The 23,283-nt window shown below is 34.9% G+C and overlaps 1 protein-coding gene across 21 annotated transcripts in view; it reads right to left on the bottom strand.

The window, feature by feature from the left end:
• Positions 1–23,283, bottom strand: part of BLTP1 (bridge-like lipid transfer protein family member 1) — a 194,760-nt gene that overhangs the window by 97,848 nt on the left and 73,629 nt on the right. For 19 of the 21 annotated variants that reach the window (XR_011537220.1, XR_011537221.1, XR_011537219.1 and 16 more), the window contains 13 exons: positions 22,242–22,421; positions 20,213–20,341; positions 18,036–18,155; positions 17,021–17,301; positions 11,579–11,829; positions 8,650–8,908; positions 6,619–7,456; positions 4,344–4,414; positions 3,648–3,821; positions 3,031–3,151; positions 1,646–1,792; positions 1,130–1,257; positions 584–783 (listed from right to left, as the gene is read on the bottom strand). Coding sequence is in view for 17 of the 21 variants with exons in the window: in XM_070609157.1 (XP_070465258.1) it covers positions 584–783; positions 1,130–1,257; positions 1,646–1,792; positions 3,031–3,151; positions 3,648–3,821; positions 4,344–4,414; positions 6,619–7,456; positions 8,650–8,908; positions 11,579–11,829; positions 17,021–17,301; positions 18,036–18,155; positions 20,213–20,341; positions 22,242–22,421 (2,899 nt within the window). In the remaining 4 variants the exon portion in view is untranslated. The remainder of the gene's footprint in view (positions 1–583; positions 784–1,129; positions 1,258–1,645; positions 1,793–3,030; positions 3,152–3,647; positions 3,822–4,343; positions 4,415–6,618; positions 7,457–8,649; positions 8,909–11,578; positions 11,830–17,020; positions 17,302–18,035; positions 18,156–20,212; positions 20,342–22,241; positions 22,422–23,283) is intronic. The other 2 variants (XM_070609159.1, XM_070609160.1) reach the window with 1 other exon arrangement.

Here is a 23,283-nt window from a genome sequence, read left to right on the forward strand (position 1 = left end):
AGCACAGCAATCATATAACAAACTCAATTTTTCCTGGATTGACTCTCTGACAATCTGAGATCATTTAATCCTCAAAATGAGCATATGTACTGAATTGAGTCAAAAATACTGAAATGGTATATAATGTCTCTGGTTTTCTCTTTTACCTCATGAGGTAGCCATGATCTATCACTCTTATTCATGCTATATTTTACAGACTTGACTATCTGCTTTTGATATTACAATTAATTCTTTTTAATAAAGTTGTGCCAACAGAAAGATTTTGAAAAGTAAGAAAAACTATAAAGATCATACCCTCTCTGTTCTATAATGAGCAAAATACTATGAAGAAAACAGATGGGAGACAGAAGCAGTTCCTAATTTGGGGCCATACCACTAACTTTCCTACTAAAGTTTACCTTCCATTCTGCCTAGAACGTGAGTAATGAAGTTAAATACCATGTGTTCAATATATGCAGAAATACTTTTCTCTTCCTTATACTCAAATTGAGCAATATTCAAAGGGAAAAAAAATGTTTCCTTTTGCAAAATCATCTTAAATTTATACATGTCAAAGAAAAAAATATTTCTTGTAGAATCCTACCTGTTGTATCAAGACCCCTGAGTTGCCCATGAACTCGATGGATATTTAACTTGGCCGCAATTTCTTTGCCTTTTTCTGCTCCAGCATTTGATCGGAGGGATCCAGATGACTGAGGCTGCATCTTAGTTGCATGGACATACCTATCCAAATTTGATGTTCTCCCAGCTTCTGCATTATTTGAAATCTCTTCAACCACACCTCTGTGGAAAAGGGGAAAAAAAGTGTATGATGGTTAAAATTTAAATAATATAGTTCAGTAAAAACATTTAATAAGCAGGTTTAAAAAAAACAAAAAACCATTCCACTGGTTTAATTAAACCAATGTTAATAATAAATTTTTCAGTATTTACAGAAAAATAATATGAATAAAAACAATACAAACTTTTAAAAACCTACTTTGCTAATCTACAAAGTGAGATTTGAAATTACAATACCAGTTTTGAGTTTTAACATTAGAATTTTCAGAAATGTATTAAAATGATGATTAAGGCTTATTTTTACATCCGGCAAGATAATCATGGCTCAAATTAATAAAATCTTTCTTACCTGTTCATACGAACTTGTGTAGCAATTCTGTCAAAACACAATGCTACCAGGGAAACATGAGTCACACTTCTACCAGGAGCCGTACTTGGAGATTCTTCCACTGAGGCTTGCAACAAACATAAGTTTACCTAAGACACAAAATGTCATAAATTTCACAGGTGAAAAGTGAAAAGCTATGACTTAAACATAAGATATACAGGAAAATGAAAAACCACTGTTAGAAATGACATACCTACATGCCTGAGAGTGATGAAGACAAAGCTCATAAACACAGACTCTCATAATTAATCACAAGTAAATTCTTACTGGATAGATGTGGAAAATGTTAGTAAATATTACCCAATATTCTGCTTAAGTAAACTATTTACATTAATTCTTACATTAGATCATCAAGGGAATAAAATATTTTTGATATTATAATCTATCCTACCACCGTTCGGTTTAGTAAATACAAAGGTTAAAAACTACCAAAATATTCTCCTTTTTCAGAAAAATTTGTAAATACTAAATTGTTACCTTTGGTATGCTAACATTAGCCTGAAGCCCTTTAATTGTTACATTGTCTTGCTTCATTACAAGACTTGTTTGTGCGTGTCCTTGGTTAGTCGTTCCTATGGTAGGGTGCTCAGTTTTTGTTCCTCTAACATCTTGTTTGGAAGATAACTAAAAAGAATGAAGGTAGAATTATTATTTCACAGACCTTTCATAATTTCCATATCACCCACAACAGCAACTTGCTTATTCATTATGGTCCTTTACGTCCACCTATGTGCCAGCTGCCGTCTAGTTTAGCACCCTCAGTCTGATATCCAAACCCTAGAAAAGCTAGGAAACAGACTGGCAGCTTCAGGGTCGACAGAAGTGATACATAACAAAGTGAAATCGGCCTATAGAGAAACAGACAGAAAACATGGTAATAATAATAATAATAGGTATTTTTTCAGGATCACTAAGTTTTACTTACTTGAGGACGGATTTGGTTTCTGATAACTGGTTCTCTGTTGTGTGGGAATATTTTCAACTTTCTTTTGATTTGTACTCCATCACCCTAACTATCTATCACATGAAATGCCAATATATTCTGAACAGCTAGATCACTAAAAATAATCAGCCTCACTTTCACCTTGCCTCTGGTCCCTAGTCCAAACATAACCCAGGTAACTTTGAAAGTCAAACGGAGAATCATCAGAGGAGCAGCAGCATATGACTGCTAAGACACTGGCCTGGTGGCTGGGACCACAGCATAAGTGGAATATCACACACCAGGAGGCAGTAACTTGATTCACTGAGGTGAACAAAACTAATCTCAAAAATATCAAGAGACAAGTTATCGAATCATAGAGGAAAATCAAAATAATATGTAGCTTTGCTCTCTTACAAAATGAATGTACCAGTCCTAAGAAACACTCATTCACTTAGGACCAAAGCTCTTTAGGAAAGAGCTTGGAATTAAGCTCCTTCTGAAATAAAAGAAAAAGCCACATTTTAGTTAATATTTTACTACTATTTAATCCATAGTATAGTGATATATGCTATCTCTTACGGAGCCAATGACACATAAAGACTAGAAGTGTTCATGTATTCCAACTTGTACACCTAATAAAATTTTAATACATTCAAGGGGCCAGCCCTGTGGCATAGTGATTAAGTTTGGCACATTCCACTTCAGCAGCCCAGGTTCATGGGTTCAGATCCCAGGCACAGACCTACACCACTTGCCAGCCATGCTCTGGTGGCAACATACATATAAAGTAGAGGAAAACTGGCACAGATGTTAGCTCAGGGATAATCTTCCTCAGAAAAAAAAAGTCCTAATACATTCAAATTTTTTTCAAGCTTGGATATTATGTACACATGAAGAATACTCAGTTTGCCATACTCTTTGAAAAGAAAGTTCTTACATTTTCTGAGAAAGTAGTCTTGCTATTTTGGACAGCCTCCCTGAGGACTTTGGCATGAAGATCATCTACAATGGCAGCTGGGTGTTGGGTACTAGCACAATGAACCATTGCTTCAATATATCTGAGGGAAGAAAAACAGTACATAAAAAACTTAAACATCACTTTATTTTATGATCTAGTTTATCTAAACTGTTCCATTATGTTCCATTCTAGATTTTACTCCCGTTAGTTTTGTCTCCCTAGATAGACAATAAGCTCCTTGCAGGACAGAGAAACTATTATTTCCTCTTTACCCCTTTATTAATTAGATAATAGTAAGAATATCAAACCTAATAATTAGTTCCTGGGTATTTGATCATTTCATGCTCATCAGCCCAAAAGCAAAAAGTGGAAAATATAATGCATTATAATATTGCAATAAAATTACTTAGGCTGAAAAAGTAACAAATGATAACTAAATGAAACAAAGAAAGACCTAAACGTATTTTCATTTTTGTTCAATCAAAATAGCCATCATCAACATTGTTCTTTACAGAAAGATATTACATATCCTAATGATATGACATACATTTATCATTTTATAAAATAACTGTTAAGTTTTCAGACAAAATTAATACCTGTCTAAAGCTTCAGCCACCAGGGGAGTGAGGACAATATCAACAGTTCCTTTTACTTCAACTATGGCTGTTGTCCTGGTCTGAGAGACTGGTTGATCCAGGGTCCACTCTTCTGTTAATGTTTCATCATCTGTGTTATCAACAGCCTTCTTTTCCAGAGGAGTATATGGTGTACTGTACAATTTAACAAGCAAAGAATATATTAAAAAGATTATGAAAAAGGACAGAAGTTGGAGCTTCCTTAAGATGAGTGACCACTTAAACCTACATTTATTTCATGGAATTAGACTAGATATTTTATGTCTCAAATACTTTTCCAAGACAGGACAAATAAGGTACTAAAAGGCAAATTCATCAAAAATGGTTAATACATCAAATGAGAAAAAAAATTCTGATATATTTACTTGATGGGGCTTTTCCAAAATATGAAAACTACAATACTGAATTCTTGTTAGTTTCTGATTTTGATATGCCAAGTTATGGCTTGCATGGTATATCTAACAGAAATGCTACTGATTGCTTATTAACGTAGGCAAAGCCATGACAGACAACATAGTTGAATTATTTGGAGTAATTTATTCATAAAATAAAGTCTCTAGTGAAGTAAAGAACTGCTATTCCTCAGAATAAATTCTACATATCTCATAAGCAGGAAAGACTGACTTTAAACTTCAAAATTATGTAATTTTTACTTACTTTGAAGTCGATCCTGAAAATTGCATTCCTCTGTCTAGTAAAGAATTAGCTGTGAGCCCCTGTTTGATAACCTGGAATAATATAAAATACCACTTATAGTCTAGAATTTTAATACTAATTATTCTCTAATTTTATGCTATCAATCAATATTTGTGAATATACAGATTACCTTGTTAATATGATTTTGATATACGATATACCTGACAAACTGAGAAAATATTCAATTGGTAATTTCAGTTTCTGTTTATTCAGACAAATGACAGGGCAGCACTATGAGGATTCACCAAAGAGAGTAAAAGACTACACACCGAAAGCTCAAAGGCATGTGCTTCAAATGTCTTTTCGCCAGCGTTCCTCCTTAAATTGAGCTTTACTTAGCTAATTTTACAGATTTCTCCTAGTACAATCAACTTTAAGTGGGGAAGAATCAACTACAGGAAAAGCTAGATTGTATCTTAAATCCATGAAACATAACAAATAAAATAAATAATACACTTGAATGATCAAACTGAACACATAAATGCCAGCCAGGTGTTTAGATTTAATGGAGAAAATAACTTTCTTATTTCCTATATTCTATTTCTGAAGTTGTCTAAAGATATGAATTCCTTGACTTATTTTCTCCAGACATTTGACTGCCTGATAAACTAGAAAGATTTATTGAAAATACTAAAATAATTCTAACTTTTGCACAGCAAGTACCATATAGTTTTATACTGGAAAATTCATACACCAACATATTTTCACTTGGAATAAAGAGAATATTTTGAAATCTTAGCGTGAGCAATTTACCTTGGGCAAGATTAAGAAATGGGCACAACCTTAAAATCAAAACTTAGTAACTGTCACTAATGTTTCTTCTTCCTTCAATATATAATCACTCAAAAGCATATTTCTATGTAGGGAGATTCAATTCCACTGATCATATTTCCATCATTACTTAAGTCCAAGCCCAGTATCTCTTGCACAGACTGCTGCAACAGCCTCCTAAGTGATCATCCCACTTCCTCTCTTGCTTAATGACAATTCAATTCCACTTAAGTAGCCAAAGTACATGAGATCACATCACATTTCCTTAAAGTTCTCACAAGTTTCCCAATGAAATTAAAATAAAATTCTAACTACTGATACCCTGGTCTACAAGTCCTTACTGATCTGGCCCTTGTTTAGGTCTCTAGCCCTCATCATGAGTATGTCTCCCTGCAAACTCACTGTGTCTCATATACACTGACTTCTTTCCCATCTTAGAGCTTTAGCAAGGCTGATGTCTGTGCTCGGAATGTAGTGCCCCTGAGTCTTCCCCTCTTCAATTCCTCCTCATTCTTAAAGTTTCGGTTTAAATATTACCTCCTCAGACATACCTTCCACGTCAATACAATCTAGGGTAGCCCACCCCACCCTATTCTCTATCCTGGCATCCTTTGATTATCTTCATAAGACTCTTCTCAATTCTTACCTGTTTATCTACTAACTGGTTGTCTCTCACCCCTACACTATAAGCTCCATGCCCATTTCCCTCATCAATGTACATCAAATACCCGGCACATAGTAGTATATAATAAATACCCGACTTAAGAATGAATAAATTAACATTTAGACACCTTAAATAAGTGTATATGTATAGGTAAGTATATACCACATACGATTCCTCAACATTGTTAATCAGTTGGATAAGATTTTATATGCTTAGTTTTGGTTTTTAAAATCATAAAAATTTCTCTTATAAATTTATAATTTTATAAAAATAGTTTTCATATTGGCTATTATTACTAAATTTATTTTGACATATTTGCAGCTTCCCTCAAAAAGCTATTTATAGAATACATTACAGAAAATGGACAATAACCAATTCATACTAAATTTTAAGATCTCAAATATCAATTGAGTGGAATTGGATTTGCATAGAAGCAGTTATGGATTAGTAGAAAGCATACCAACTATTAAAAACAAATACAAAATTTCATTTTTAACACACAGAAAATATGAATTCATAGAAACTTGACCCTAATCATAGAGTATAATGTAAATAGAGATCATATGTTAACTGATTAACATCATGACAATCAAATCTGAAACTATTCCTCAATTTGATATGCTTAAATTTATAATACCCACCAATAACCCTGAGACCTACTGTCATACATGAAGCCATGACTTCAGAAATTCCTTCTTTCAGAAAGGTAGCTAAAATGACAGAATAATTTTAAAAACAGCATCTTAAAAATCTATTTTTCTAAGTAAATATATCAGTGGAAACTACCAATTTGGTTTATACCTTAAAAGTTGGAACAGAAAGGTGTTCAAATGAGGATGAACTTTCTTCACTGGTTGGTGTATCCAGATCGAGGGGACGATGCAATGAGGACTTTGAGGTTCTTTTGTTGGTTGGGTGCTTCACTGACCAATTAATTACCTGGAACTGAGTAAGGTAAGTCTGATAACAACTCATCACAGGTTGTTGAGAAGTAATCTGTTCGCTCTCTACCGTTTTCTCACTTTCTACAATATACAGATGTTCTATAACTTCATCTTCTCCACCTAATGCAGAAACAAACGAAGCCTGGGAAGGATGAGTTTTGAATGGCAGAGTTCGGGGATCCTGAACGCTTTCTCCATGGCCAGTAAGTGGTCCTTCTACACTGTGATATATGGAACCCCTACTGTAGTCAATCTGCTGGGTTTGTTTTTTCTTCTTTTTTCTACCTGGATAAGTTCCAGGGCCTTCATCACTGCTAATGGGCTCAAATTCTTCAGCTGCAGAAAAGTAGGCTTCGCTATCAGCCATTGACATGCTGGAATCCATTGATCGATATTGGTGAAATGAGTTAGAGTCTGCTGATGGTGTGTATGGGAATGAACCAAAGCTTCTCCTCTGCTTTGGTGAGTCTAGCACATTCTCATCACTTCGGGAGACATCGCTACTAAACTGGACTCCAACTGTGACAGGCTGCTTGTCCCCATAAAAAGCAGCAGTGAGGCTCTTGGTGCTTCCAAGCCGGGTGGAACAAACAGAGGCTTGTCGTTTCAAAGGAGATCTCAGAGGGGACTGGCCGACTGACTTATCCTGAGTATTAGGAGACACAGGGCTGTTTCCTGAAATTTCTGTGGGAATACTAAAACAGAAAGCAGAGCTATTACCATTTACTGTACATCATATAATTTACTCTAAGTATAACCAGAAGTACTTATAAAATCCTTTTAGCAATTTTAATCATTTATTTTATAAATAAAGGAAAATCTAAAATTTTACAATAAAACATCCATAGAGTAGTAAAACAGCACAATGTATTCAGACTCCATATAGTTCCAAAAAAAAAAAATTGAAGCAGCTTAACACACAATAAAAACTTAAAGAAACCCACAGTATAATCTTCTATCCATAATCCATGAACACTAATGCATTTATAAGGTTTTTTTTCTTCCCACATCCTCTAAAAGCTTATCCAAAAAAATATACCAGGGGCCTTTGATTAAATGAGAGGGATTGAAGGAGAGGAAGAAGTGATAGATAATCCTAGTATTTCTGACTTTGATAATGGATGCAGTAGTGCCCTCTACTGAGGGGGAACAAGTTGAGCATGATAGGCACAAGGTCATTTTTCATACGTTACGTTTGAGGTCTCCACGAAACATCCAAGTAGAAATATCAAGAAGGTAGCTTGGCTGACGGGGACAAAGGTTTTGGCTGGAGTTTTACATTTAGAAGACATTAACTACAGATCATGACTGAAGCACATACTTATTGAGACTGTCTAGGGAAACAGTATAGAATGAGTGGAGAAAATGGTACAGAAGAGAGTCCTAAGGGATAACAACATTTAACAAATGGCAGCCTGTAAGAGGAAGAAAAGGAAGAAAGGGAGGAAAAAATGAAGGACATGGAAACAGAGACTGAGAAGGAAGAGGCAAGGAGGTGGAAGGAAAATCTGAAATGTGCTATCAAGTCAAGAGGAAAGTGTGTTTCAAGAAATGAGTGGCCAACTAGTAAAGGGCCAAGAGGAGGACCAAAAAATATTCACCAGACTGGAAGGACAATATCCAAATGCTAACAATGGTTCACTGTGAGTAGTGAGATAAGAAATATTTATTTTCATTATACGTTTTTGTATTTCCTAATATCTGGAAATGAATATACGTATATTACTTTTATAATCAGAAAACAGCAAATGGACATTTAAAAATACACTCAAGAGGAAAAAAATTTTCTACAGTGGGTGAGTTGAGAGGAAAGAAATTTTTCTTGCCATAATGTTAAGCAATCATAATCCTATTATGATCAAGTTTCTAAGTCTGATTGAATACTGACCTTGCTTGGCCATCATCTCTCTTCGTACCACGCAAGAATTCTTTTTGAACCAAATGGTCATCGGCAATAGAAGAGGGACTTTCCTTTTCACCAGCCAGTAAAGGCTGTGCAGCACTAGAACTACTAGTCTCTTCTGAGGAAGACGATGAGCTATGAGATCGTAGTGGTACTTGAAGACTAAGGTGCTGAGTTTTTCTCTCTACTTCTATTCCCACTGATTTGTTTTCCCATTCTTTCCTCTTCATCCCATTCACATTACCTAAACAAACAAAAAAGTAGGTTTTGTGGGAACATAATAATTTCAAAAGCAATTTATGAAAACTATGACAACTTAATTTCCTTTTTTTAAGTATAATCATTTTTAAAAAGCATGGTATCTAATTTCACATAGCAATATGCTAAACACCATAGAAATATATCCCATTAAGTAGGGATCCAGAGTTCACAGACAGTGGATTTTTTGGGTGTTTTTTTAACCTTTTATTTGAAAAATTCCAAACTTATAGAAGACTTTCAAGAGTACTACAAAGAAACCATAGATCTTTTACTCAGAATTACCTATTTTAGCACAGAAACATTTTGTCCCATTTGCTCTATTTATATATAATAGACATAATACTTTTTGAACCATCTGAGAGTAATTTGCAGACACTGTGGCCTTTTACCCTAGATACTTAAATGTTTATTTCCTGAGAATAATACATAATCACTGAATAGTTATCAACTCCATAAATTTAGTATTTATACAACTCTCTTATCTAATCTACCACGTGCTTTCCAATTTTCTCAGTTGACCCAATAATGTCCTTTAAAACACTCTCCCTCCCTCCAGTAGAGAATCCAACCTAGGATTATATATTATTGCATTTGGTTGTCATGTCTTCTTTAACCTGGAACATTTCCTCAGCCTTTTATAATAGCCCTGTGCTGTTATGTAATTGGGGGGGGGGGGGATAAAAGGAGAGTTCTATAGCTGCTCAGATCCAAAAAATAACTCTTGCTCAACTTCCCCTCTCCTCCAGCCATCCCTGTGGTACCCAAGAAGAGGAAACTGCTAACAGGAGAAAACATCTCCCCAAGCAGAATCTAGTCCTAGATGGAATTTAAGGGATAAGACTTAAGAACTTACAATATAAGTAATATTATTTGCTTCTACTACCGTAAATGTAAAAATCAGAACAAAAGTCAACAGAAAACTGGGGTCAAAAATAATAGATTCACATCTAAATGATAGGAAACCAGTGTTCACTGACCTTCCCAGGAAATCTTTAGTTCTACCAATATGTCCTCCTTGATTCTATCCTGACACATCTATACATCTATATTTGGCTTCTGAAAGACTCAACAATCAGAAAGTCAGACACTTACGTAGGGGCTAACCCCAATCTTCTATGGACAAGAAACTTATGGTAATTTACCAAGTACAACTCGCTCTTGAGAGAATCACTAGGAGGTATAGACATTCCCTGTTACACATTCTAAGAATTATGATGAGCTTGCTCACTGTTAGAGAATTTGTTGTTTTTCCCCTTTTACACCATGTGTAAATTCTGTGTAGATTTTCTTCCTTGTGTTTGTGATGGTTACATTTTGATCTGCCTATCAGAAAATCACGCCAAGTCTTTACAACTAGCGTGAGCTGCAGAACGGTGGAGAGACCACTCAAGGGGCTTCCATGGCCCTGATTCTAGTTTCTGCTCAGCCATCTACTTGGCTGCATGGCTTCACGCAACTCAGTCTCAGGGATGAGCCTTGGTTTCTTCACTATAAATAGGGATAATACAAAACTCAAGCGGTAGCTTGCGGACAAAATGAGAAAACCTTTAAAAACCACATTCAAATGTAAAAAAGTAATATAAGAAGACAGCTAAGTTAAATTTTATTTAGCATCTTTCTTATCCTTTAACTGTCAGGAAGTTTCAGCGTTTGGTGATTTTTATAAGATAATCCGCTCTTATTCTAGCAAACATGCTGAAGTCAACCTTAACACAACATGCACACACGTATTAATATTCAGTGAAAAAATCATTTAAACAGGAATTTGGCATATGTAGTCCAGCTCTTTCCTCTAAGAGCTCCTGATACATGGGAAATAAATCCAATAAAATCTTAAAGTATTTCTTTCCTATCTTTGTCTACTGATAAAAGGCAGCACTAAGTTAAGGTTTTTGAATGGATCAAGGGAAAAAGTCTAAATATTGGTGAAATATTAAGACTTTTCTACATTTTGTTTCTTGATAGCACGACAACTTAAGCAGTAAATACTGAATTTAATTGTAGGAACATACAACTAAGAAACCCAAAGGGAAATCCATTTCTGAAGTCTTTAGAGAAAAGACACTAGATAAATCTAAATCAAATACACTTAAAGCCATCATTCACTGCTCACACTAAAATCACGTATTTGCAAAGTTATCCTCTAGGCTTTAAGGAGAGATCACAATTCTCTCCTTGACATGTTCAATTTTAGTGATAAGGAGAATATTTTACAAAAATATTTGATAACATGGGGGCAAATAGTATAAATATTACTATTGATAAGTTTTAATAAAAGTAAATTGGCAAAACAACTGTTAATTTGAAGCATAGCTATACCTAAGTATATCTCTGGAAGCTGGGTTCTAGGAAAATGATATATAAGGAAATATTTAGAATAAGCTTGGCCAGGAAAATCACCCATGTCAACAAAAGGAGATCTGAAGAGATCTGACCCACTTTTGCCTTGTGTAACAATGAAAAACTCACTAGTATTATCTGGCTTTAGTTAAATCACCTGTAAAAACAAAGGCAGATTATACTGAACCCTATCGGTAGGACTACTCAAAAATTAATGGAGTTGAACTAAGTAACACTGAACTTTTCTCAGAATGGCATAGGGATAAAGATAATAAAAGATTAGCACAAGAGACAAAATAATACATTTTATTACCGTCTACAATTTTGGGAATTTCTTTAGTAATAATCCATTCTCCAGGCTGTAGCAGAGACTGTCCATAATACATATCAGACTCTGCACTCGTGCTTGAAAATGCAGAGCTACTGGAAGGTGTCAACTCTTCGAGTTTGAAGAAATCTAGGCCAGTTACTGTGCCACCAAAGAATCTGCAGCCACCGAGACAGCCACATTTGTTCCTGCACCTCTTACTCTTCAGGGTATCGTCCGGCCACAGAAACCACAACCTGAACAGAGCCCAAAGCAAAACAAACAAAAACAACTCAGTAAGAAATGGAAAGCTTTTTGTCAGATAATTAAAGTTAATTGTTAATATTTTTAAAAGACAAGGTAAACACAAACACAAAGGTGTTTTTAATCATGTTGCCATTCTACAAACAAATACTTTCACCACGGTAAGTGAGAAGGAAATAAGTAGAAACAATAGGAGAGATACAGCATACACTAAAAAAAACACACAGCGAAAAAGCAAATATAAAAATCAGACATTTAAAAACAGCAGTAAATATTCTCAAAAGGACTAAAAATTTTAAACATTAATCTAAAAAGTGGACAAAACTATTAGTATAGATTATGCTTAACAGATAATTTACTTAAGCATTTCAAAGTCTATTCCATGGCAAATTTAATACACCAAATTATAATAAATATGGGGCCAGTAAGAAATTATTTCTCAACAAAACCAAAATAATCTACCATTCTATATTTTAGAGAAAAATATCATAATAATTTTGTAATAAGGATTCTAGATGAAGTATTAAGAATTAAGACTAGAGAAAATGTATACAAAATTCTTCAGGCTCTGTGAGTGACCCACAGACAAATCCGTAAGTATTTATTAACTCCCATCCTTTCTTAAAAACTATTATAAAATACAAATCTGGGAGATATATCTTTATTCTTTTTTTTAACCTTAAATAATAAAACCACCTAATATTAAAAGTCCATTTTTCTAAGCATTTTCACATGCATTATCTCATTCGATCTTCAGGGCCCTCACAGGAAGACAGAATAGGCACTATCACTTTCATTTTCCATTCATTCATTTATATTTCTTGAACATATCTATTACGTGCCCAGTATTGTGCTAGGCAAAACTGATACAGTCTTATACATATGAAGTTTACAGTACAGAGGCAAAGACAGGCCACAAATAAGAATATCTAATCATAAATTATAATAAGTGTTATGAAGTAAATAACAGGGTGTTGTCACAAATAAAAATGGAGAACCTTTCAAAAAGTAATATTTGAGTGAAAGATGAGATAGAATGAATATATCAAGTTAGAAGTGGAACATCAGTCTCGAGAAGACAGAAGGAAAAATATGTGAGAAATCCTTAGGATGTGGGAGAATTTGAGGTATCATTTCAATTAGATGTTATCAATTTCATATCACTTCTCTATTTTAAAGTATTAAGATTCAGTCACTCAGCAAAAGCATTTTAAAGCAACTATCAAAATAAAAGACCTTATATGTCCCATAGACCTTTTTTAGTTCATTTGTGCAGCAAAAAGCTTAGTAGAATGCATGACTTTGCTGTCATCTAGATGTGGGTTCAAATTCTGCCTGTGCCACTTAATAACTCTAGGACTTCGGACAAGTTAGTTAACATTTCCAAGCCTCAGTTTCCTCCTCTGTAAAATGATGGTCTGATATATCTAATAAGATTGTTGTGAGGATTAAATGCTATAACATGTGTAAAGCACATGATGCAAAATCTGGAATACAGAAGTTGCACAAGACATGTAAGCTCCTCCATTCCCTATCTTTATATAATCCAATGCACTACACTCATGCATTGCTTAACGACAGGGATACGTTCTGAGAAATGTGTCCTAGGTGATTTGTCGTCATGCGAACATCATAGAGTGTACTTATGCAAACCTAGATAGCACAGCCTACTACACATCTAGGTTATATGGTACTAATCTCATGAGACCACCTTCATATATACGGTCCTTCATTGACTAAAATGTCATAATGCAGTGCATGACGGTAGTTCTCAAACCTTAGCTTGCATTGGAATCACCTGGAGGGCTTATTAAAATATGAAGAGCTAGGCTCCAAACTCCAGAGTTTCTAACTGAGGTCTGGGAAGACCTGATTAAGTAAATTTCCAACAAGCTCCAAGGAGATGTTGGTGCTGGTGGTTTGGGAACTATACTTTTCAGAAACACTAATCTAATGAAACTAATGGCCTATCAGTCCAGTAGCTTTTCTAGATGTATCGGAAATGAAAACTTATTTGTAAAAACTCCTGAGAATCAAATATGCACAAGGCAGCCAAAGCTGAAGGCCAATTACTTACCATGTAGGGAGAGGCAATTCATATGGGCCCTAAACATCCCTACCTGTTCTTGCTGAAGATGCCAAGAATGCAAGGCTCTGACCAGGCCATTTCTCAGGGTTCTGCTGGCAGTAAGCAACCTTCAGGGATAAGGTAATGTCTCACCCTGGGAAACAGCAGGCTTGCTTCCACTTACTAGAAAGGTAGAATCCCTAAGTTCAGTGTTCTTCTCCTGTAATGCATCCCACTGTGTACAGACATCCATCATGGGCCTTCTGTGTCACCCCCACGGGACCCAGGGATAGGACTGCCAGATTTAGCAAATAAAAATAAGTTTGTCCTATGCAATATGTGGGACACACTTAGACTAAAAAGTTATTTGCAGTTTATCTGAAATTCAAATTTAACTGAGCATCCTGTATTTTATCCACCAACCCTACCTGGAGGGCATGGGGAACTAATGCAAACACATGTGACTCTGGCAACTGCTTTTATTGTAATAAAGTCCTTTCTCTCTGACCAGGAATCTTGTGTCATCTGCCAGTACCCATGAAACTGTGGCAGGCTAACCTGTTAGCTTGTGAGTAGGATAATAGCCCAGACCCTTCACATTTCTTGACAAACCAGAGCACTGAACCAACCTAAATGAGCCACCTGGAACAACCTGAATCACGTGCGGCCACCTCCTTAGCTTCATCAGCACCCTGCTTGGCCACCTGACCTAATCAGACACAGGCATTTTGTTCACACTAACTGGCTTCCTAAGCAATAATTAACAAAGAAACCAAAGTTTTTTAAACAATATTCTCCACACGAGTTTTCATATTCAGATTTACAAGGTGTCAGTATCTTAAATTAATTTAAAAGATTAATGTAATCTCAATAAAAATCTTATTGGAATTATTTTTTAACTAGAAAAATAGTTTTTCGGAGAAAATTAACAGATGAAAATACCCAAATATTTTGTGAAATGGAGAAATGAATATGTATTAGCTATAAACCTTTTCCTCTGTATCTGAATAGATCCTTGCAGAAAAATCTGTTTACATCCTTGGCTGGATTAACACACACATTATTAAAAAATCCAGATGGATCAGAGTTTTATGTTAACAAAAAAAAAGGAATAGAAAAAAATAAGAAAATACAGGTGCCATCTGATTACTAGCAAAAGAAATGTTTTCTTAAATTAGTACAAGAAATCACAAAGAAAAAGACTGCCATATTTGAATACATAAAAATTAGAGACTGTATATAAGATCAAAAAAATTAAAAGATGAAACAGGGGCCGGCCCAGTGCGCAGCAGTTAAGTGCACATGTTCCGCTTTGGTGGCCCAGGGTTTGCCAGTTTGGATCCTGGGTGCAGACATGGCACCACGTGGCAAGCCATGCTGTGGTAGACGTCCCACATATAAAATAGAGGAAGATGGGCATGGATGTTAGCTCAGGGCCAGTCTTCCTCAGCAAAAAGAGGAGGATTGGCAGCAGATGTTAGTTCAGGGCTAACCTTCCTCAAAAAAAAAAAAAAGATGAAACAACCTGCAAATATTAACAGGGATCATAAAAAGGGTGGTAATCTATAAAGAACTCTTAAGAATTGTAAGAAATACACCAAGATCCCAATAAATAAATGTGCATAGAATACCAACAGGTAATTTGCAAATGAGGAAATTAAAAGTTGATAAATATATTTAAAAAAAGTATTAATCTTACAAACAAACAAATGCAAAATAAAACAAAGAGATACCACCTTTCCGTTATCATAAAATGCTCAAAGGGTAGCAAAAAGGCAGTGAGCAGAGACTCTCCTAAAAAGCCACTGGGAATATAAACTGAAATAATCTTTCCGGGAAGTGATTTGAGAATGCATGTCAAAAGTTTCAATTTTTAACACAGACATACCCCTCTTCTAAGGAAACTATGAGGAAATACCCAGAAAGTGTGGAAAAAGATTTTACGTGGAAAAATTTTCCTCTTTTATCATGGGAAACTTAGATATAATCTACATATTTAACAGAAGGGCAATGGCTAAGTAAAGCACAATACATTTTTTTGATAGTGTATTAGTATTCGTTTAAAAGGAACTTGATAAAATTTTTGATCATGTGGGCAGACGCTTAGGATGTAAGTTTAATACAAAAACAGAATTAAAATATAAATTGGGATGATTTCAAGTATAAGAAAAATACATTAGAAATACTGAAAAGAAATACTACGAATTCAATGTTATAGGATCATGATAATTATTTCCTTTATTTCTTAATAGCCTTCTCTATTTTTTTTTATTTTTTTTTTAGGAAGATTAGCCCTGAGCTAACTGCTGCCAATCCTCTTTTTGCTGAGGAAGACTGGCCCTGAACTAACATCCACACCCATCATCTTCCTCTGCTTTATATGTGGGATGCCTACCACAGCATGGCGCATCAAGTGGTGCCATGTCTGCACCCAGGATGCCAACTGGCGAACCCCTGGCCGCAGAAGCGGAACGTGCGCACTTAGCCGCTGTGCCACCGGGTCAGCCCCTAGTCTTTTCTATTTTTAAAAAAGGCTTGTATTAACTTTATAATGGGGAAGATGGAGATGGAAAATGCCATACTGTCATTTTAAACAGAAAAAATTCAGTAAGAGGCTCTGGCAATTTTTTAAAAGGCAGATATAATCATTTCTTAAGGACCAATGAAAATAGGTCTAAGTAGTCTTAGTCTTCCCTACAGTTGTGAAGGCCTACAAAAGGAGTTTTGCAGAGTGCACAGTGATAGCAATGGTGGTTTCTAGGCATGATGAATTGGAAGTGGAGGGCTATGGTGAGAGAGAAGGGGGGTGGTGCCTTATGTTATTTGGGACCAGCAATTTAAACTTGTTTCACTGTTGACATACATAGTATGGGCTTAGAAACCCATCAAAAAATAACATTATTTCTAGCAACCACATCATCACCAGAGATGAGATATACAATGTATTTACTTAACTAACAGGCCCTGATATAGTCATTGAGGTGCACCAAGCACAATCATATTAGGTCTTTATTTCAAAGGTTCTTATTCCATTCCAAAGAGTAGAATTTCCTCCACAATAATCTAGTAATTTTCATCTGAACTTGAGACTATTACTATTCTTAAATTTCGCTTACCTCTTAGTTCTGGCATCATGAGTTTCTAAGAAATGTCTTTGTGCCTCATGTTTAGAATGATGATCAGCAGCTAATGCAATATCAACAGTAATAAGTCCTAAGTTGGCTGACCCAGCTTCAAGCCAATAGGCCCTCCGGAGCACTGCAGGCTGAAGTCCCACTCTGGAATTATTTAACTGTTCAATGTACTGTCTCACTTGAAAATCTTGAATTGCAGCACTAATTCCTTCCCCAACCGACTGATTGTGGAGATTACAGTTTGCAATCCGAATTGCACCCATCTAAAGTTGAATGAAGAAAATGAAACAAAACTGTAGTTTCCATATTTTTAACCAACTTAGCATAAACTTCAGAATAGGTAATTATTCAAAATTGCAAGAAATATAGACAGAAGAAAGGAAAAAGAAAAAAGGGGAAAGGGAAATAGAAAGATAAATGCAACAAAACAAAAACAGACTGTCAACAACAAAAACAAAAAGGATAAAAGGAAGAGAACATGAGTCCAAAGGAAAACAAGAGGAGGAGGAAAGAAAAGTTGGAAGGGTAGTAAATAATGAAATCACAGAAGCCTAACAAGACTGATTTTAAACAGTAACCCAGAAAGCAGAGGTGGCAACCTAATGTTTCAGGAGCCAGGCAGGAAATGTAAATGTATAAAACACTCAAAATGTATGCATAAAACATACAAAATGTATAAAAGGCATTCAAAACCAAATCTTTTAAAAGCATTACCAACTTACATCCCCGCCATAAAAGCAACCTACTAGTTTATATCCCTGCCATAAAACAATGTTATAATAATTCAGTTAGAGTAGGAAAGTACAGAAAGTGTGCTTAAAAAAATAACACTGGGAGAGAATATGGAGGAGTAAAAAATAGAAAGCTATATCCTAGAATTTTGTAGTATTCTGTGAGATGGCAAATTATACATGTGCGTTGTATTTCAAGAAATTGAGGTTTGGTTTGGTAAAACAGAAAAAGAACTACATTGGCCAAGAAACAGATAAACGTGTACCTTTACATTTGTAGCGCAGCCATGCTCCACAATATAAACATCAGCTCCATCAACTGCTAAACGAGTCATAGTATATTTCAAATCATCTGAAGTTGGACAAGGCCCAGGAATACAACTCAACTAAAAAAGAAAAGCATTGAACATGTAATTTTCACCATCAAGTCATTATTTTGATGCTTAAATCTCCTTATTTGAGCTAACAAACAAAATTCTGGTTATATGCATATTTTAAAAAATCAGTCAGTTACATTTCACTTCTTATGATGATAAAGGAAATCATCAGCAAATGAAGTCTTTATCAATTAGAAAACTAATTATTAGTAACCACAAACCATTTGCATTCAAAGGGAAAAGTAGCAAGTCTAAATTGACAGAATATATATATATAACTTGTTATTGAAACTCAGAAAGAATAGTCAAAGAAAGCTGATAAGTAAACAATGTCATAGGTTTATAAGAACCGTACAGGAGTTTAAAGTTGTAAGATTTTCTTATGAGTACTCCATATTCCATACACATACACACATGTATTAGTTTTTACATAAATATATCACACATATATATAAACCCACAAATATATCAACTGTGAATTTTATGATGATATCTAGGACAATCCACACAAATTTAATTTTGTTTTATCCCTAAAACATAGATTTGGCCATATTTAGGTTGCAAGAAAACATACACAACACCTACTTCAATGAACTTCTTGGGGAAATGGTAGCCCTGAGTAAATGACTGGCCCAGTAGCATGTGACTGCTCATGAGTGGCAGAGACAGGACTAGGATGCTGATGTCCTGCATCATAATTAGTGCTCTATACTAATATATTTCCTCCACAAAAAACAGACTTAAAGAAACCTAATCTAAAATGATAGAAACCATACCAGTGGTTGCATGGAATAGTGGCTGACCACAAAGGGACACAAAGCACTTTTCTCAGGTGATAGAAATGTTCTAGATCTTCGCTGGTGGTAATGGTTACACTGGTTTCTATAACAGTTGTCAAAACTCAAACTGTATTACTTTTTTAAAAGGGTGGATTTATTGTATATAAAAAAACTTTAATGCAATATAAAAGCTTTGAGTCTAAAAAAAAGGATAGGAGATGCCTACAAGCATGCATGAATCATTCAAAAGAAACAAACTGGCTGACATACGACTAAGGAACTAATTCCCTGGATTCTGGCAATGTGTTTATAACAAGAAAAAACAATTTTATTACCAATTATACTGTCTCCTTTATTGTTGGTAAATAAGCAAGGGTTACAGATTTTTTTGGACATAAAATTAAAAGCAGGATGAATTACTTTCATTTCATAGTACATACATATACGTTCATATACAGTACTACAATAGCAAATAAATATAGTTTGTATAGCAAAAGAAAAGAAAAAGAAAGGCATATACTAGGAAGAAAAACTAAACTGTTAACAATGGTTATCTCTGTGTTGTAGAAGTAGGGTAAGTTATTTTTCTTTTTTCAAACTACCATGTTTTCCAGATTTTCTGAAATGAGCAAACTCTCCCTGAAAAAAAATGCTCCCCACCCTCAAATTCATAAGAAACAGTATTCACCGCAAAATAAAACTCTGCATTTCACTGCCACTGCCCATGGATTTAGGGATTATCACCTACTTTTTACAACCCTTTTTACTTTTTAAGGGTACTGAAATGACCCTTAGTCAAGGTAGGGCAATGTTGTGGGAAGAGCATAAAAATGGGATTCCGGAAGCTTGGCAAAGGCCCAACACTGCTAATCACATTAGGAGAACAGGTATGTTCCAGAGGGGGCTGCAAACAATGTCACATAAGGAATTTAACCTCCTTCTTGCTTCAATTTCTAAATCTTCCACATAAATATACAACCATATCCCAAAGAGTTAGTGCAGTACTGCAATAAGATATGAGTGCTAACAGTAAAATGGAAGAGATAAAACTTTTATAGTATCTCCATTTATTTGTGATGTATGTTTTAATAATTACCTCATATTTTAGATACTTAGAACTAAATACAACTGGCTAAGAACCTGCAAAATAATTTTATTAATTGAAAAAACCGAACTATAGTGTTTACTTGATGGCTATGTGCATTTGATTTAAAGCTGATATGCCAATCTTTCATTTTAAAAAATCCATAAATGTCCATAATACTGCTAACATATTTCTCAACATACCTTGGATTCACAGAACCGACGATCAATTCCATGCTGACATATTAGTACTGATTTTGGTCTTTCCAGTTCATACTCCCGACATACCACATGAAAAACAAATGTCTGCCCCCACTCCAAGAGACAAGCCAGCTACAAACAAGCAGTGACCGAGTGACAACATTGTTAGCATTCTCAACAAGTGTTCAGAGTTCAAAAGCTTATCAAGAATACTAAGAGAGCTTGAAAGAGCCCAAACTCTGTCTTATACCTGCTGTTACATGATGTGCTTTTTAGCCCAAAACGTGATTTTTCTACCTTGACGTCATTTATAAGCTCATATTACTTTTCATTTCTGAATGAAAAGTATCACCAAAGGAAAATTCATTTCAATTGAAAAGTTCAACTTCAGCAACTTCTAAAGAAAGAATTTTTCTTAAAGGTTTTATCTTTCTCCTCATAAGACTAACTGGAATTCTCTGCATAGAAAAGCACCTAAAATTCTCTACCTAATAATAAACCAAGCTTTGATGTGAAATTTGTAGTATCTAATTATCATATTCTGCTACAATCTTGGAAAGTCAGTTATTTTGAATATTAAAGTACTTTTGTTGTATAAATAGTAGCTTAAGTAAACACATATCAATTCTTCATCAAATCTCGAGTTTAAAAAACCTTAATTTTATAATTGCTTGAAGTTAACAATAAACACACTGAGACACAGGTATACGTGATATCATCCCCTCAAATAAGCACATAATTTAAACTTTTGGAAAACATGAATTTCACTTTTAAAACACACAAAGCATGGAATAAACATTAAAAGCACCTATGGATTCAGGAATCTCACAGGAAACAGTGATGCCAAGACTCTAGTGAAGAAACAGAAATGTTTCATCTCCTAATAAGTGCACCTTATAAACATATGAGACTCTAGCAATCCTTAAAGGAATATGCTTCAGTTTTTACTTATCTATTTAAAAGCAAGAAATGGCAGACAATAAGGAGAGGATAGTTATGAGGTCAGTGAGCACTGAATATTTCTTTTGATCTATTTTTATACACTCCGTTATATATTTCTTTTCATCCATTTTTATATAAAATATCCCTTTTCAGTTCCATTCATTTTCCTACTATTTCTAGAATCTTAATTTTTGCTGCCTTCCGACAACTTATTTCAGATATACAAGGTACCTAGATTCTTTATTCACCTTCTTGTTGCTACTACCTACCTCTAAATTATATGTTTCATACCCATTCTGTTACTTTCTATCAAAATTGAGCATGTGCATTTCTACCAATTCCAGTCTTTTGAAATGCCAAGATAAGCATGCATATTATCATAAATATGTGGCTCAATAGGTGAAATGTTACAGTAATATGGCTATTCAACTAAATTTCAATGGTTCATTTCCAGAAGTAAATAATCTTTTGAGTCTTCTAAAGACTAAGTAGGATTGGGGTTGGGGGGGAATTTATCCAAAAGGATCACAACTAGCACTCTAGACCAGGTTAACTTACCAGTAAATTCGTTTTTATTTTTTTAAAACCAGTATCTATATCACTAACAGCAGGTACAATGATGATGTCTTGCTTTCGGACATGACAAGTAAAGAACGATGCTACCTAATCCATAACATCATAAATGTTATTTTCAAATCCTACTTTAAAAATATATAAGAAAGCAAAGGTCTTGGAAAATTATTCTATTCTTGGAAAAGAACACTGTTCCAACAGTGCAGAGTCAACTAATATAATTTTAATAATATATAATGTGATTTCCAGAACAGTTCTCATCCTGTGTTTTTCAGAAAGAAAGTCTTGAATTCTTGAAGGTATTATGGAGAACTATAAAACAATACACCGTCAACTCTGTGTGGCTCAGAAAAGTGAAACCTGTCTCTGACTTGTCTATTGCTAAGAAAATTCTGAATGACTTCTATCCAAAAGCAAATGCAATGAACATTCACCAGGCAGACAACTTCGTCTTGGGGAGGTGAGTGAGTAAAAGAAAAAGAGAGTCATTCAGGAGACAGTGCTCTGAGAGTCATACCTGTGGTGCCGTGACCTTTGCTGTAAGGCTTCCAGCCTGCACATCAATCAGCCATGCATACTCTAAGGAATCACTTCCCAAAGGAAGACCTTCTGCTGAGAACATAGCGTGTGCTCTCAGCTGGAGACCTGACAAATTGATGTGCCCTTCTCTGAGTACTTCATCCACTGGGGGTCGCTGCTGAAAACAGTAAGAAAAGGATTGTAAGAAGTACAAGAAAATCATGTTATACTTTTTGGTTGCTTTTTTTCCCTAGAGACAAACAGTAAAAACATGTTATTGGGAAAATGAGACTTCAGGATTCACAAGCTCCTAACACAACCTTGTACCCATAAAAGTAGTCTGAGTTAAGCTTCTTTACTGACAATATCCACGAGAGCCCAACTGCAAAGCAAGACAGCGAAGTCCTGAAAAGAAGGCAGATCTCTGATTGGTCACTGCCGTGATGAATAAAAAGAAACTAGTGTTCGGACCGACAGTGAATGTAACAGGCCAATCTTTTATAGGAAGGCAGGAATGTGAGATCAAAATATTAAAAAGACGAAAATATTAGAGAATAACAAAGAACATTAAGACCACAAAATGAAGAACTAGGTTAAAAAAAAAGCAGCCATCTTCCATACAGATTTTGAGAACTATGTAAATATAAAAAGGATAGATTTATCTTACAGGGAATAATTTTATACTCACTACTGAAAAGCATGAAATATTTCACAGAGAAAATTTCTAAGACTTATTCAGAAAGCTCAAGGATATGTCCTAAAACAGGGTATTCCATGGAACACTAGTTTCCCCAGAATACAGAATCAAATGTTTGGCAATGCCCTACCCAATTAATCACCAATTTCTGTAGAATCTACCCTCCCATCTCTCACAAATGCATTGACCTTCTTTATCTTCACTGCTATCATCCTGATTCAAATAATCTGACTTCTTGCCAGGATCTTTGCAAAGCCTCCCAACATTCACTTTTTTTTTTTTTGCTAAGGAAGATTTGCCCTGAGTTAACATCCATTGCCAACCCTCCTCTTTTTTCTTTTTT

Source organism: Equus przewalskii, chromosome 2 (assembly GCF_037783145.1).
Source record: "Equus przewalskii isolate Varuska chromosome 2, EquPr2, whole genome shotgun sequence".
Classification (NCBI taxonomy): domain Eukaryota; kingdom Metazoa; phylum Chordata; class Mammalia; order Perissodactyla; family Equidae; genus Equus; species Equus przewalskii.